Below are 16,562 nucleotides of genomic sequence, written 5' to 3'. Positions count from 1 at the left end.
CTGAGCACTGCTGTGTGTGTGTTGGGGCCAGGGGTGGGGGTGGAGGTGGGGAAAGGCAAGAAGGCACCAACCTGACCCCCTTTTGCCATCTATTTTCAAATGGTTTTTTATCTTTTCTTTGGAATACATTCTGGTTTTGCTGAGAGGCATATGCTGCTTATCCATAATAACCTTGCCATCACAGCTTTGCTTCAATAGGAAATGAACCTCTGCAATTTCTCTGATCTTGTTCAAGCAGCTATTGATGTGTTTTCTGGATAATATTCTCCTTCCTTTGAAAAATGTAAAGTATTACACTGAAGTAGCCATACTCCTTATCTTCACATAGAGGAAACTTTGTTCTACTTAGAGACCTAAGACCATTGGGAATGAAAGCATAAGAAGCAGCAGGATGGGCTGCTTTTCCCCTGGCACATGTGAATGTTCACCTTTCAAGTTAACCCTTTAGAAGAGGAGAAATTTTTGCTTTGTTGTCGATTTTAGGACAAGCCATGAAATGACTATTTGTATGATTTTAAAGCCTATAGAAATCATAGGATTTCTTTAGATATAAAAGGTAGTCGAAGGCTCCTGAGGAGAAAAGCATCCCATAGCAGTGGTTTATAAGTTACTGGTGTGTAATTTGTTGAATTTGTTGAATTTGTTCACCAGTGAAAAATCATAGATACAACTGCACCCCCTCCAAAAATCTGCAACAGTCAGATAATAGAATTGAGCTTTTCCTGAAGTGTTAGATTGGGATAAAACAAAAAACAACTTTATGCATAATTTTCAAAAGAATATTTTTCAGGGATCATTCAATATGCATTTATTGAGTGGCTATTGATATGTGAGTCACAGTAGTAAGTAGAAGAGAGTGATAGATGAAAAAAACATATAGTTCCTACCCATAAGGTGTTTGGTCTGGTAGAGGAGAATAAGATGGTTAAATAAATGACTTAGCAGCTCAGTGGTACAGTGGTGGTATGGATTTCTGGGCCTGGAATTAGAAAGGCCTGTGTGAACCTTGGGCAAGTCACTTAACCTCTGTCTCACTTTCCTCTTCTATTAAGTGGAGATAATAATAGAGCCTACCTCCCAAGGTGTTTGTGAGGATCAAATGAGATAATAAAAATAAAAAGTACTATAGGAATTGAGGAGTTGACTACTTTTAAAAAGGATTCAACTTTTGGAAAAGGTACAATTTGAACTTAGGTCTTAATATATGGTAGCAAATGGGATTCCAGGCAATATGCATAGTGTCAGCAAAATTGTGGAGGTGAGAAAGTTCAGTATGTGTTTGGAGAATGATGATTAGTTTCATTCGGTAGTGTATATATGTGAGAAGATTAACTTGACAGTGTAGGTTGTATTCATAAATTCAAGTTAAGGAATTCAGACTTGGTAGGCAATAGGGAAGAATGGGCTTTTGAGTGGCATAATTAGAGCTGGTGGCCTTGGGAGATCAATTTAGGAAACTACTGCAGTAGTCAGGGCAATAAGTATAAATGCCCTGCACTGGGGTAGTGGTTGTGACAGTGTTCTGGAAAGGGATGAATTTGATACATTTCATATCTAATATTGAGAAGATTGATTTGGTGACTGATAAAAGCATCAGAGCCATGGGAGAGAAGAATGAAAGGTGACACCAAGGTTTTGTGTAATAGTAATATCATTAGGAGGGGGTAGAATGAATTAGGTTTGGGACGTTTGTTGTTGAAGGTCATCGAAGGTTATTGAAGTGCAGACAACTAAGAGGAAATTGAAAATGGGATGGGAGCTTGGAGGAACAAGAGATCTTGGACTTACTATAGAGTTGGTAGTTGATGCCATGGAAAAGGATGAGATCACTAAAGGAGAGAATAGAGAGGGAAAGGGAAAGGGAAAAAGAAACTCAGAACTGAACTTTGGGGAATGTCCACATTTAAATGGCAGGAGGAAGAGACAAAGGAGAAAATGACAGGGCAGCCCAAGAGAAAAGGATGATCAAGATAATGCAGTGTCGGGGAATTTTCACCATGAATGATTTTTGGCAGTTATTAAATGCTACAGAGATGATAAAGACCTAGAAAAGACCATTAGATTTGACAACTAAAGGAAATCAACAGCTTACAGCTAGGTTCAACACATGTCCCCAAATCTGCCCCCTCTCCCAATAAAAGGCATGACACCTCTCTAACCCTTTTCATCTAAGGTTTCTAAATTATTTTCATTCAGATAGTTGACTCTAGATAAGAACTCATTCTTGGTTTATCTTTTGGGAGCAATAGTGTGGTAACTTATGAAGATACTAGCAGGGGAGATTGTTATATGTTCCTTAAACTAAGTAAGGTAACATTGATTGAATTTCTTCCACAATTTTAAATTCAATGAGCCTTTTTGTTTTGCCCTTGGAATAGCTGAAACAGAAAAGGAAACTGCAGAGGACCCAGCTCTGGCTGGCTTATCTTCCTTAGGAAAGGATGGAGAGTGCACCAGTCCCTTCCAGATATCTCCACCTTCTCCAGACTCCAGAAAGAAATCCAGGGGCATCATGAAGTTATTTGGAAAGTAAGTGAAAGAGGGAAATTTAGGATTCTTCATGAATAGCTCCAGGACTGAAATGTCTTTATTTCTCCCAAATAGCCAGGAAAATATCTTATATTTAGAGGAGACTCAACAAATATTTGTGAATTTGACTAAGAAAAGCTATAAATGGACAATTTAGCTGAGGTTGGACAGTGGAAGGTAGTATTTTAGATCTCTTTGAGGTATATGGAAAAGAGAGAGTAGCTTAGAACTCAGCCCATCTACTCTCATTTGTAGCCAAATTTCTAAGTAGATAAAGGAGAGAGGAAGCTACGAGTTACAGATTAATTTAAAATGTTCCTCTCTAGAACTGTAAACTGCAAGGTTCTCAGACATTTTACATTGTTGTATCTGTTTTGTCAATTCTTCAGACTTAGGAGGAGCCAGTCTACCACTTTCAATCCAGATGATATGTCTGAGCCAGAGTTCAAAAGAGGAGGAACAAGGGCAACTGCTGGGCCCCGTCTGGGTTGGTCTAGAGATCTAGGACAATCTAACAGGTAAGAAAAACAAAATGAACTGGTAGAAATCATGCTTTCCACTCTTATTCATGAGCAGGTAGGTGGTGCAGTAGATTGAGTCAGGAAGACCCAAGTTCAAATGTGGTCTCACACACTTATTAGCTATATGACTTTGAATGAGTCACTTAACCTCTGTGCTTCACTTTCCTTATCTGTAAAATGGGGATAATGACAGTACCTACTCACCAGGTTGTTCTGAGAATCAAGTAAAATAATAATTATAAAACAGGCCAGTGTGTGGCCCATAGTAAGTGCTATATAAATATTAGTGGTGGTGGTGGTGGTGATGATATTGTAAGTGAATAGAATGTTGTCTTCAACAGCTTTGGAGACCCTGTTCATTGAAGTGGGTAGTGAAATGTCCACTCTTGTATGCATCATCATTCGCCTATTTGTCTTAGGAGCAGGGCAATAAGATACTGTGAAGAAGGTAAAGATATTGTGATCTATTCCAGGGACTCAAGCTGCCATAATCAGTGGTCCAAGTATGGGAATGTCTCATTGGATAGTATAGCACATTAGCTGCTGCAGCCTGTGAAAGCAGGAAGACTGAAAGATTTTTAGGATTTCTTAAATGTCTCAATAAGTAATTATTTTGAATATTATAAGGCTGAGTAGTTTTGTATTCTCACATCATGGTTCAAGGCTCTTTCTTAGGCTACTCAACTGGTTTATTGCAAAAAGAAGGGTGGAATTGGCAAATGTCTGGTCTAAGACATGAATACAAGGATTTTTAACAGTGGCAATGGACTAGAATGTCCTGTATTCTTTGCCTCCTGTACTCTTTACCATGTTTTATTCCCCTCTCCCCCCCCCCCACTTAGCAAAGGATCTTTCTGTGTTATAAAGGTCTTCTGGAATTTATGGAGTACAAATGTATCATAGAAAGAAGGTAATTTCTTTTTTTTTTTTTCGTTTTTGCGGGGCAATGAGGGTTAAGTGACTTGCCCAGGGTCACACAGCTAGTAAGTGTCAAGTGTCTGAGGCTAGATTTGAACTCAGGTCCTCCTGAATCCAAGGCCAGTGCTTTATCAACTGTGCCACCTAGTTGCCCCCAGAAGGTCATTTCTAAACTTCTTTTTAAATAGAAATTTTATTTGGACACTTAAATATATTAAGCAAAAATTAAAGTATTCTCCCTTAGTATTCCTTTAATTATGTATTATTCTCTTCTAATTTAATTCTTTCTCATTGATTAATTTCTGGTACATTTGTTAAAGTTATCACAATTGGATTTAGGAGCATCTCAGTCTTCTGAGGGATATGTTCCTCTTGGTAAAACTCAAACAAGAAATGGGAGGGATTAAGAAAGTACCACCCAGGGGCAGCTAGGTGGCACAGTGGATAGAACACTGGCCCTGGAGTCAGGAGTACCTGAGTTCAAATCTGGTCTCAGACACTTAACACTTACTAGCTGTGTGACCCTGGGCAAGTCACTTAACCCCAACTGCCTCACTTAAAAAAAAAAAAAAGTACCACCTGTTTGCTTGATTGCTTTTTTTTGTTTTGTTTTGTTTTGTGGGGCAATGGGGATTAAGTGACTTGCCCAGGGTCACACAGCTAGTAAGTGTCAAGTGTCTGAGGCCGGATTTGAACTCAGGTACTCCTGAATCCAGGGCTGGTGCTTTATCCACTGCGCCACCTAGCTGCCCCTTGATTGCTTTTTTAAACCTTGTCTTTGGCTAAACCATGATGGAAACTTTCCTTTTAGCCTATATTGCTTCAGATTTAAGTAAATGGTGTGGCCTGAGGAGAGGCAACTTTTAATTCTGCTGGTCCACTTCCTTCCCAAAGAATGAATCACATTTTGTTCTTTGCTTGGCCAGTAGGGGATTGACTAAAGGGATTCCAGTTGATCAACAAAGATATTGCTCATTGTGAAAATATAAATCTGAATCTTTTAAATTTGTAATATTTTCATTTTCCTTTTAGTGACTTGGATATGCCATTTGCCAAATGGACAAAAGAGCAGGTTTGCAACTGGCTCCTGGACCAAGGATTAGGTTCATACATGAATTCAGGCAAACACTGGATTGCATCTGGGCAAACTCTCTTGCAGGCTTCTCAGCAAGATCTGGAAAAGGTGAAGGTTTTTTATTTTATTTTGCTTAGCTAAATTATTCTTTGATTTAAAAAAAAAAAGGTGACCCTGGACAAGTCACTTAACCCCAATTGCCCCAGGAAAAAAAAGTTTCATGTTCTAGAACAGAGATAAGAAAAGGGGGAAGCCTAAAGTTTTCTGAGTAAGCCTGTGGGTAGTGTTCCTTATTCATCTCATGTCTCTGAGAGTAAAGACTAAATTTTTAAGGTACCATAAAGGGGATATAGACCAGCATGGGCATGAAATGTTAAATAATGGCATGACCATAATAATCTAGTCTCCTGATTATAGCCCCTTCCTCACCCCTACTCCCAGTCACCCTGCCTTACCTATAGTCATCTCTCAACAGCACCTTGTAATTGGGATCCATGCTTCAGATTCAGGCTCCATTAATTAGACATATCTTGTGGTATGTGGTGAGCCTGCATTCTTGAAAGGCTTCGCCAGTGAAGTGCAAACTTTGGCAGGTCCTTCCAAGCAAGAAAGGTTTTTTTCTATGTGCTCAGCAACAGTGCGTAAGATTGTTATATGAAGATCATCCTCTCCTACCTAGCGATTTCCATAAATGTCTATGACCAGAAAGTTGGCTACAAGGTGCTGAATTTTTTTTTTTGTTAGAATAACTCACAAAACCATCTACTAAGGCACAGATTAGTTGTAATCTGCATAGGTAGAGAGAGTACCCTTACCAATGAAATCACAGATTGGAAGTGTTGATATTTTGAATAAAATAATGAGGTAAATTCCCATAACAGGCACTATAGGCCCTGCTCTGTAAAGGAGACCTATATATAAGTGAACATCCAAAGTACTCTAATTCTGGTGGGTGTGGTTTTACAAAATATATTCTCAAGGACTGAGCTACATGTTCTAATCAGCCTGCAAGACTGAGTTTCTTTCCTGATTCTGTGTAGGTCTGGGATTTTGAAAACTTTGGGGAAAATGAATTTTCATTCTTTGTCAAAAACAGCCAATTCTTGCCGCTAGAACTGTGAAGTAAATTTGTCTGTTTATTCTTCTAGGAACTAGGAATTAAACATTCGCTTCATCGAAAGAAGCTACAGCTAGCTCTGCAAGCCCTGGGATCTGAAGAGGAAACTAATCATGGAAAGCTGGATTTCAACTGGGTTACCAGTAAGATTTTATGATTCTTATAAAAGCTCCTGCTAATTTTGTTTCTTGAATTGCAGGAAAATAGATTTTGTTATATAAATCCTTAATAAATATCGCATAGTTTTGTGAGTTAGAACTAATAGTATTGGTTTGTTTGTTTTAGGGTGGTTGGATGACATTGGTCTTCCCCAATATAAGACCCAGTTTGATGAAGGAAGGGTAGATGGTCGGATGCTACATTATATGACTGTGGTAAGTAATTCTTCCTTTTGCCACCAGCAAAGCTGTCAAAACCCATTTTGTCCCACTTATGATGCCATTCATGATAGGACTCTGTTTTTTCTAGGCTTCAGCATTCCTGACATTCTCACAAAATCATCTTAGTCTTTTGCATTTATATTGGGACCTACCCTTGTTTCCATTTTCCTTGTATCTTTTAGAAATCTTAATTGGTTGATGAGTTTTCTTCACTCCCATGACTTTTTAGACAACTTCCCCCTTTTTAATTCTCTCTTAGAAGTTTTTGTATTCAGAATTTTGTTCCTGAGAGTGGCACACCTCTCCTTGAACCCTGTAGAATTCTCTTTGTAAAATTTTAGGTTGAAGAATTTACTCACTGGGAGTTTTTAATGTATAATGTTACTTTACTGATCTCTTTTTCCAGTCTGCTGCTTTTGAATAATATATACCATTTCCTTCTTATAATCTGTTCAAGAATCACATCTTATCAAGTCTGAGTGATATCTAAGGATAACAAATGTACTTCCTTTCCTTGCCTTACATCTTTCTGACAGCATTTAGCAAAATAGAAATAAGGGCATAAGTTATAACATCTTGCCACAAAGTCTTTGACTAGTAACACGCTAAATGTGTTTTTATACCCTTATATCAAGATACTGTCTTTCAAGAAAACTTATCTAGTTAAAGCTAAAATCTCCTTCACTGACAACCACAGAAATTGAAAATAGTTACCAATGTTCCATGCCTCCTCCTTTTTTTTTTCCTTTTAAAATTTAACAACCCTGAGGCAGTTAAAAAACTTATTTTCCTCTTCTTATCACCTGTTATCAGTAAGGTGTGCCTAGCATGGCTTTTTTTTTTTTCCTTTTTCACATACTGCAGGTGTTTGGGGTGGGTCCAGAGCTTATTTTAGCACTGCCTTCAAAATTACCTTCCCTGAAATAAAGTCTTTTCTGTGGCATTTTAGAACTCTACCCAATCATCACCACCACCACCACTAGCATTTGCACACATCTTTAAGATTTGCAAAGTGTTATGATCCAGCGATTCATTGATTAATTAATGAAGAAGAGATTTTGATATCCCCAAAGTCTTTACCCTACTTAGTACTGTATTTCTAAAACTGTTTCAAAGCCTGACATGAAAGATTAGGGCCAAATTCTTCAACTACTTTCTTGTGGATTGAATGGGAGGTGGCAAATAGCTGAAAGTTTAGGGAATTTTCATGGAAAAGCAATAGCTATTGGAATCTTCCTTTTCTCTTCTAGTTAAAAAATGCCTCTCATCTGATCTTTCCCTGAGTATTTTTTTTCTTGGGGAGGAGGGGGGAAGATAGTGTGGTTGCCTTCAATAGTAGTTAATAGATGCTTTGTCAAAAGATTGTTGGTACTTAGAGACTTTGGAAATTTAGCTGTGGTTACTCCACTAACTTGGCCAACTTCATTTTGTGAGACTTATAGAGAATTTTACTTTTTAAAGCCTGTTTCCTGATAAAGGAAAAATTCTTATTATAATCCAGCGTGCTAAGTATTTCTTCCTTTTTTCTCCTCCAAGGATGATTTGTTGTCTTTGAAGGTTGTTAGTGTGCTACACCATCTTAGTATCAAAAGAGCCATCCAGGTTCTAAGGATAAATAACTTTGAACCCAACTGTCTACGGAGGCGACCATCAGATGAGGTAACATTTGTTATTAAAGCGGACAGCACATAACAAAAATCTACTTGTACTTACCAGATATCTGAATGCCTATGCACTCATTAAAAAAATAGCTGTAAAAAAGTAACTACAAAAACCTAATATATTTGCCCTCTCAAAGCTTATAAGGAAACAACAACAACAACAACAACATAGTTTTCTCATTTTCTCAACTCCATATATACTGGATTTGAAGTTAGAGGACCATGCTTCTTACTTAATACCTACATCACACATGGTTTAATTTTTCTGGACCTCCATTTCCTCATCTATAAAATGAAGAGATTGGGTAAGATCACCTTTGATGTGCCTTCTGGCTCTGAATCTATGTTTTTATACTACTCTTTTCCATGATGATATTTTTTTTTAAGTGAGGCAATTGGGGTTAAGTGACTTGCCCAGGGTCACACAGCTAGTAAGTGTCAAGTGTCTGAGGCCGGATTTGAACTCAGGTACTCCTGAATCCAGGGCCAGTGCTCTATCCACTGCGCCACCTAGCTGCCCCCATGATGATATATTTTTTTTTTTAAATCTGTTCTTTGGAACAGATCATAGCCTGTCATAGATTTTAAAGCTGGAAGAGAGCTTGTAGATTATCTAAACCCATTCTTACTTTACAGATGAGGAAATTGAGTCTCCCTCCCCCCCCCCCAACAACAACAACTTTCTGCTTTTAGAATGCTGAACTAGGGAGTCAGGAGACTTAGGCAATATTGGGCAATTTCTTTTCCAATAAAGCAATGTGTTTAATAATAATGGTGATGTTTTAATAATAATGGTAATCTTATACACAGATATGGGATGTGCATATGAGAAATGAAATAATGTGAAATATACATGTATATGAAAAAGTATGTAAATATATGTATAATTTTTAGTGAAGAGAATTTAAATTATCTATGTCTTTAAAAGACTACTACTTCAGTCTTTGTTATAAGTAGCAAGAATATTTGCAATCCATAGAGGGTGTGTGTCTGGATGTGGAGATTTGATAGTATAGACAGGGTGGGGAATTATTGACAAAATAGCAAGAGTTAATTAAGGCTGGAACCTTTATGTCAACAACTAAAAATATCAACTGTTGTTTGTTCCCACAGAATAATATCACTCCCTCGGAAGTTTCTCAATGGACCAATCATCGAGTGATGGAATGGCTACGTTCTGTAGATTTAGCAGAGTATGCACCAAATTTGAGAGGGAGTGGTGTGCATGGTGGACTCATGGTAAAGCTGTGTTTCAATCTAAAATGTATTTGATGAACACAAGCACTAGACAATTAAAAAGTTAGACATAGCATATATTTATTTCCTGTGTTTTGAATCAATAGAATGCTATCAGTTTGCTAACATTAATCCTCATAGTATTTAAAATCACTTGGTCCATGCCAACTGCTATTAGGGAAAAATATAACTACTCATCTCAGACAGGTTCAATTTTTAGAGATCTTCATGGAAGAATCATAGAATCCCAAGAGTTTGAAGGGTCCTGAGTCTAGTCCAAACCACCATATACTGAAGGCATCCATACCCCACTATCCCAGACCTAACAAGTGCCATCTGAGTGAAGACCTCCAAGGAGAGGGAATCTGCCATCTCTCCTTGCACAAGCTGACTCTGTCCCCTGCATGGCCCTGACAGGCCCTGTCCACATATCAGAGATTGTGCTGACTTTTCTGTCTTTTACCTTTATCTCCTTGGAGTATTATGGGACCAAGGAATGATGTTTTGATCTGAAAAGTCACAGGGAAAGTGAGTAGAACAGTGTCCTTTCCAGAAGGAATGGTAGCCTTGATTTGATTACAGTTCTCAGTTATAAATTTCCTTATTGTTACATCTTAGTGGGTAACAATTTTTTACTCTAAAGATAACTTCTTTATAGCTAATTTACATAATTTTGAATAGACTTTACATCCTTTTCCTGTCCTATATAGATCTGGATAATACCTAGCCACCATTCTCCATGTAATAATCTTTGCTGTATTTGAAAGCTTATCTACCGATATGTAAAGACAGATGTTGCACCTTGAATGTTGGTTTTTAGTGTCATTGACAAAAATTTGCTTACAGGTTCTGGAGCCTCGTTTTAATGTTGAAACAATGGCTCAGTTGTTAAACATTCCATCAAATAAAACACTGTTGAGACGACATCTGGCCACCCATTTCAACTTATTGATTGGTGTTGAGGCTCAACGTCAGAAGCGTGAAGTGATGGAGTCATCAGATTATGTGCTTCTAACAGCCACCGCCAAAGTGAAAGTAAGTTTAGGTTCCCACCACTGAGTGTGTGTAAGCAACCAATATTCTACCTGGAATCACATTAGGGCATCCTGTTCATAGGGCATACTCCTTTCATCAGAGAAGAGAATGTTAGTCTGTAACTGACTGACCTAAATAACACATAGAATACTGTTTGACATATGTGAATTACCAATCCAAGGCAAAGCTTCTTAAACTGTAGGTCATAACTGAATGTGAGGGTTGTGAAAAATTTGGCAACAGCAAAAAGTTAGTTATACCTATTTTATATACCTGTATACCTGGGGTCACATTAAAATGACTTGGGCAAAAAGGGGTTGCGAATGGAAAAAGTTTACGAAGCCCTGATGTAAGGGATCTTAGTCGATTAAACCTTTGTTATTTCACCAGAATTATAGTGTGCAAGCTTTAATTATAAACACTGTATTGTTAATGAGGATACTGTATAGCCTAGAACAAAGTATTAGAGGGTTTCTAGTCTCTTCTGTGGCCGTATCCAGAAGATAAGGAGGGTGTTTCCTTATTGAACAGCAGCTGCCTAATGGACTGTAAGGTTTCAAGAGGCACCTGAAAAATGAAACAATGCATTTATATTGAAGGAAGGCTAAAAAATATATAGGCTAAAGAACTATATCAGGGAGGTCTGCCACCTTAGGTAGATTCTTAAATGATATCAGATTCTTGTCGATTCAGGCCATTTCTTTCTCTTATTTTCCAAACAAGGTATTTTACTAAGCTTAAATGGAGATAAAGATCTAATGACAGACCCATCTTGGTCCTCACCGTCCAAAGTAAAAAAGAGATAGACAGACATGGGCAAAGTAGGGATCTGACCTAAGTGTCAGGAGATTTAAGACAACTTTAGGTGCATGAAGTTAGGGACTTCAGTCATTCCTTTATTGGGCCCAGATTTAATCATCAATTTTCTTCTCTGTAAATCGCTCATAATTAAATAATGAATGTATCAGCTCTCGTGAGCCCCTAAGTGATTTTACTAGTTTCACATTTTTCTTTTAAAGCCAAAGAAACTCACCTTTAGCAATTTTGGGAATCTAAGAAAAAAGAAACAAGAAGATATGGAGGAATATATATGCCCAATGGAACTGGGACAGGCATCAAGAAATGCAGCCAAGAAAGGATATAGTTCTGGTTTGGACATTGGTCTTTATGATGACGACGATTTGGACCGACTAGAACAGGTAAATGAGATTGTGAATTGTTGTTACTAACCAGCCTGTGAGTTCTAAGATAAGAAGTTATAATGATATTTATGTTTTGATTAGAGCATGTTAATAACATGATAACATAATGTTATAATCATAGATCGTAGTAATACTATTCACAAGTATGATTCCCAGCACAAATGTCATTTATTCTCTCCATCTGAATAACATGACAGCTACTAGGTAGAGCATTGGGCCCAGCGTCAGAAGACCTGAGTTCACATCTTGCTAAAGGACACACCTGTGTGTCCTTGGGGAAATCACTTAACCTGTGTACCTCAGTTCAGCTAGAAAACGGGGATGGTTGTGAGGGTCAAATAAGATATTTGTAAATCGCTTAGTATAGTGCCTAGAACATAGTAGGAACCATAAATGCTTTCATCTTCATCATCATATGAATAGATAGTAAGAAAAGCCAGAGATATTCAGGGTATGTCCATGACCTTTTCAGATTGAAAGGAAATCATGTTCACTCAACCAAAAGTTAATCTTTTGGTACCTTTGTCAAAGAAAAACAATAGAACAGTGAGCCGAGAGGCCCATCATTCTAATCTTCTTGACTTTTCTTATTTATTGATACATTTCATACAAATCTTTTATTATATATTCTTCCTTATATCTCATTTATATCGTTGTGGATACTGTTTAAGTCCATTTCCTCCTCTTCCTGCTCTACCTATATGGAGCTGGTTAACAGTTAGCCAACGTTAAACGTTTATTAAGTGCCTACTTTGTGCCTGGCACTGGGCTAAGTGCTGGGTACTTGACTATATTTAAAGCTCTTCTTAAGATACTAATTCTATGTGTGCATGCAGATGTTTAAAGAAGTGATTGCTCGCTGTAGATTAATTCTGGGAGAAAATACTTGTGTATGGAGGTTGGGTTTGCCCCATTTGATATTACTACAATCTCCTCTGGACCCAAGTTTATTGTCATAGCCATACTTATTCAGTAGGTATAATATGTGGTATTACTAGTTAGATTGTTGGTAATTGCTGCATTTTTCTGAAATCCATCTGCCTCTGACGATTTATTTCATGCAGATGGAAGATTCAGAAGGAACAGTAAGGCAAATTGGGGCATTTTCAGAAGGCATCAACAATTTAACAGTAAGTATCTAATAGGCCTTTCGGATAGCCTGGATTCAGCTTTTGATTCACAATATGTGTGACTCTTGTTCTTTGTTTTCCAGCACATGTTAAAAGAAGATGACATGTTTAAAGACTTTGCCACACGTTCTCCTAGTGCTAGCATTACGGATGAAGACTCCAATGTGTGACAGTTACAGCTGGGTCCCCATTAGGAGTCCTCTTTTCTGTCCTGTTTCAGAAACACCTTCAGGAGGTGTGCTGGGCTACAGATTGTTCATTCTATTGTGCTCACTTCTACTTGTTTAAGAAGTGATTTTTTTTTCCCCCGAAGGGACAAGGGAGGGGGTTGGGCAGGTGCCTATTCTGAAGTTGCCATGAACAATGAAACACTGTTGAGTGGTAGTATAATGGTTTTTACTCTATTTAATGTACAATTCTGTGTCATATTTAAAGTATTGCTTTTTAAATGATGTTACTATATTATTCCTCTTCACATTAACAGAAGACTTTGAAAGAAAAATGAACTATTAAGTAAAGTATTCTGTTTCATTTACTGTGACTTTTTTAGACAAAAATTAAGTGATCACTTACAGATTTCATCAATACATAAAATTCCTTAAATATGAAATGTGTTTGCCTGAATGTCACAGTTCTGTCCTTACATGCCTTTTTACTATTGCTGTCTTATTTTTGTACATTTTTCTAAAGCATGTATACACACTTAAATATATTAAATCATAACCAACAGAACTTTTATTTTACAACATAGGAAGATAATGAAAAGATTGTTGTTATTGTTTTTTAAACAAGTGTTGATTGCCATTTGCCTATGTACCAGCTGGTTCCTGGAAAGATTAGACTTTTTGAACTCGGGACTTTCTTATCTTACCAAATGCTGACAGTGTTGACCATTGTGACAAAATTAGTTATATGTTAAGTTAGAAAATCTGAAATCCCCAAGAATTATTTTTCTACCCTGGGTTGGAATATTACCCTATTTCAGACTCTGACTTCAAATCCAGGATTCTTTTACCTGAAAAGAATTATAGGGATATTTTTTATTCTGCAACTAGAATAGCTTTTTTAAAATTATTATTATTCCAAACGGTTTATTTAGAAAGAATTTCAAAATTTAAAAAACACAGAAAACTTCATAGTATTACACTCTTTATTTTCCTTCTGTAAACATATTATCAGTAGGTGGCCAAGTCTATTTTACTTGTAAACCCTTCCTGCTACCAATGAATGGAGCTTTTAAAACAGACAACTTCCCTGGAGTTTTATTCCAAAATAGAAGTCTATCCAATCAGTTTTATATTATACTGGAAAAGTAGTTTGAGATGCCAGTTTTGTGATGTTAAATGGAACCTAAGCTGTTAAGTTTTGGAAAAATTTTGAACCATTAATGTATGTACATATATTGACATGCTAATGAGTACACATTTGCTCCTTTATTTTGTAGGACAACTTGGGAAATAGTCCTGCTCCAGAATTTTAAGGGAGTTCATAAATACTATTAGGATACATAAATTGTAAATTTTATTTAAATATCAGAGACATAAAATTGTCATTTTCACTAGGAGATTCTTCCTAGATCTTGTAGTTTTAGATTATTTATTTATAACTACGTGAGATGATTAGAATATTATTATGCTACCTTTAACCCTACCACTCATAATTTGATAATGGCACCAGACACCGTTATTAATGTACTGTGTTCACATTTTAATATAAATACAAATGGCCGTGCATTTTGCGTATTACCAACTTCCTGTTTTGATCCTAAATAATAATATCTGGAGAATGATATAAATGCCAAATTATCTTCATTTAGTACAATCTAGCTATTTTTTATGACACTGTTTTTAAAAAAATTATGACAACATGCACTACTGGGTATTTCTATGTAAAAGCAAATAAAAAAGTAAATTGGAAATTTCAATGTATTCCAATTCTTATAGTCTTTTTTTTTTTAGCTTACAAGACTTATTTTGTGACAGCTGTAGAGACATAGAATACATGCCAAAAAATAGAAATGTGAGACTATGACTTGGGATGTTTTACTGCTTGTAATAAAAAGAATGTAGGCACCTGGACTGATGGTGGGTGTCAAGAGCGTGAGGGGGTAGAAATATGAAAAATAAACTCATTGGCATCACCTGCAATTTCTAGGAAGCAAAAAGAGGTACTATGAAAGGAAGGATGGAAAAGGAATTAAGGTGCTAATTTGAATTCAACTCAAAATTTGAAACTGTTTAGGAAGCAAATATTGAGCATATAAAGTTAAAAAAAAAAAAAAAGCGAAGTGTAGGATTTTAGGGAAGACTGGATGCTTTGTGTGGTTGTTAGTTACCAAGCCTTGTGAAACCAGTCTGAGTCAGTCCAAACAGAACACACCCAGCTGACAAACTAGGAAGCATAATTTATCTACCTGTTCCTGGCTATATAGTTAGTGCTTCAGGGCTGGAAAACGGAGATGACCATGTACAATGACTGGTGCAACTTCACTACCATCCACAAAACTTTATTTTGTGAAAAGGAATCTATCCTGACGGCATCTCATTCTGGGCGTTTTGGAAGTTGTCGTAGAGGTTGCAAAGAAGATGGGCCAAAAACCATCCCAAGAAGTGACTCAGCAGGACAAGCCTGATCTCATTGCTGTGTGTGACATTTTCAGTCGAGCTGTGGTCTATGCTGCTCAGAAACTGAAGGACTATCTTGGATTTGAAGATCCTCAAAGCAAACTGTCCCCAGATTCCAACACACTGAATGAGATCTTTTTAATTCATTTTATTAGTTTCTGCCACGAAAATGGAATGGATGAGAAGATTACTACCAATAAAATGACCAAGAATCAGGCCTTGTTGTTTGGGGCTGATTGGATCTGGACCTTCTGGGGACCTCATAAAGAAATCCTATTCCAGCTGGCTGTACAGACTTTACAGATGTCCACAGCCCTCCATATCGAATCCAATCCCTGTGACCTGCTCAGCAAGGAAGCGGCAGTAGATGTGCGTTCGAGGGGGGGAAATCGGTTTGAGAAGATGGAAGAATTCTGTGATTTGATAGGTGAGGACTGTCTGGGTTTACTTATCATCTTTGGTGTTCCAGGAAAGCCTAAAGACATCAGAGGAGTTCTCTTGGACAGTATTAAAAATGAGAAAATTCAGAACTTCCTGTCAGGAGAAAAGGCTGTCAAATATTTTATCTTAAACACAAAGAACTGTCTGTCTACCAAAGAACTGTTAGAAAACTACCTGTGTAAAAGTGATAGACTGAATAAGATGGGCAAGGTTTATATTAATTTTCTCTGAATTTTAGATAGGATAAGTAAGCCAAGCAGATATGTCAAAGCAAAGGATTTTATTCTTTTCAAGCATAAGAGCGTTATTTAATGAAGCCACAAAGAAACCTTCAGGTGGAAAAAAAAAACCTCTGCATAATTCCATGTAACTTTTGTTCATTTGCTTAGGAAACCAATAAAACAACTTTAAAAGTTTGCTTTGCAATGAAGGTGTGTCTGTTATTTGAAATAAGGTTAGGATTGTGTTTACCCAAACTGTTAGGTGTGTGTATTGTCTTCCTTAGTTGGGAGTGGGGAAGGTGGAGCAGGTTTGAGCTTAAGAAAAATACACAAACCATTTTAAAACTTGGGTTCCCACACAAAACTGGGCAAAGGCTTGCTTCCTTCCCCTGTATACCATGATCTACCCAGTGCATAAAGAATGGATCTGGGGGAAGCGGGAGTGTACCCTTTTGAGGAGATTTGTCTGATG

General features: G+C 37.2%; 2 protein-coding genes across 9 annotated transcripts in view; both read left to right on the top strand.

The window, feature by feature from the left end:
• PPFIBP1 (PPFIA binding protein 1) overlaps nt 1–13,030 on the top strand; it is a 239,265-nt gene extending 226,235 nt beyond the window's left edge. For all 8 annotated transcript variants that reach the window (XM_043967883.1, XM_043967880.1, XM_043967884.1 and 5 more), the window contains 11 exons: nt 2,379–2,529; nt 2,919–3,047; nt 5,001–5,151; nt 6,192–6,303; nt 6,446–6,534; nt 8,077–8,199; nt 9,315–9,440; nt 10,284–10,472; nt 11,492–11,671; nt 12,739–12,804; nt 12,888–13,030. In XM_043967883.1, coding sequence (XP_043823818.1) covers nt 2,379–2,529; nt 2,919–3,047; nt 5,001–5,151; nt 6,192–6,303; nt 6,446–6,534; nt 8,077–8,199; nt 9,315–9,440; nt 10,284–10,472; nt 11,492–11,671; nt 12,739–12,804; nt 12,888–12,974 — 1,403 coding nt within the window. In that variant the 3' untranslated portion in view covers nt 12,975–13,030. The remainder of the gene's footprint in view (nt 1–2,378; nt 2,530–2,918; nt 3,048–5,000; nt 5,152–6,191; nt 6,304–6,445; nt 6,535–8,076; nt 8,200–9,314; nt 9,441–10,283; nt 10,473–11,491; nt 11,672–12,738; nt 12,805–12,887) is intronic.
• Nucleotides 13,031–15,371: 2,341 nt separating this feature from the next.
• REP15 (RAB15 effector protein) lies at nt 15,372–16,260 on the top strand. The gene has a single exon (XM_043967885.1). It carries the CDS (start codon nt 15,390–15,392, stop codon nt 16,098–16,100), a length of 711 nt encoding a protein of 236 aa, XP_043823820.1. The 5' UTR covers nt 15,372–15,389; the 3' UTR covers nt 16,101–16,260.
• The last annotated feature ends 302 nt before the right edge of the window (nt 16,261–16,562 follow it).

The sequence above is a fragment of the Dromiciops gliroides genome, chromosome 5, assembly GCF_019393635.1.
Source record: "Dromiciops gliroides isolate mDroGli1 chromosome 5, mDroGli1.pri, whole genome shotgun sequence".
NCBI classification, from domain to species: domain Eukaryota; kingdom Metazoa; phylum Chordata; class Mammalia; order Microbiotheria; family Microbiotheriidae; genus Dromiciops; species Dromiciops gliroides.
Note: the sequence above shows the minus strand (reverse complement) of the source record. Positions and strands in the feature narration are given on the sequence as shown.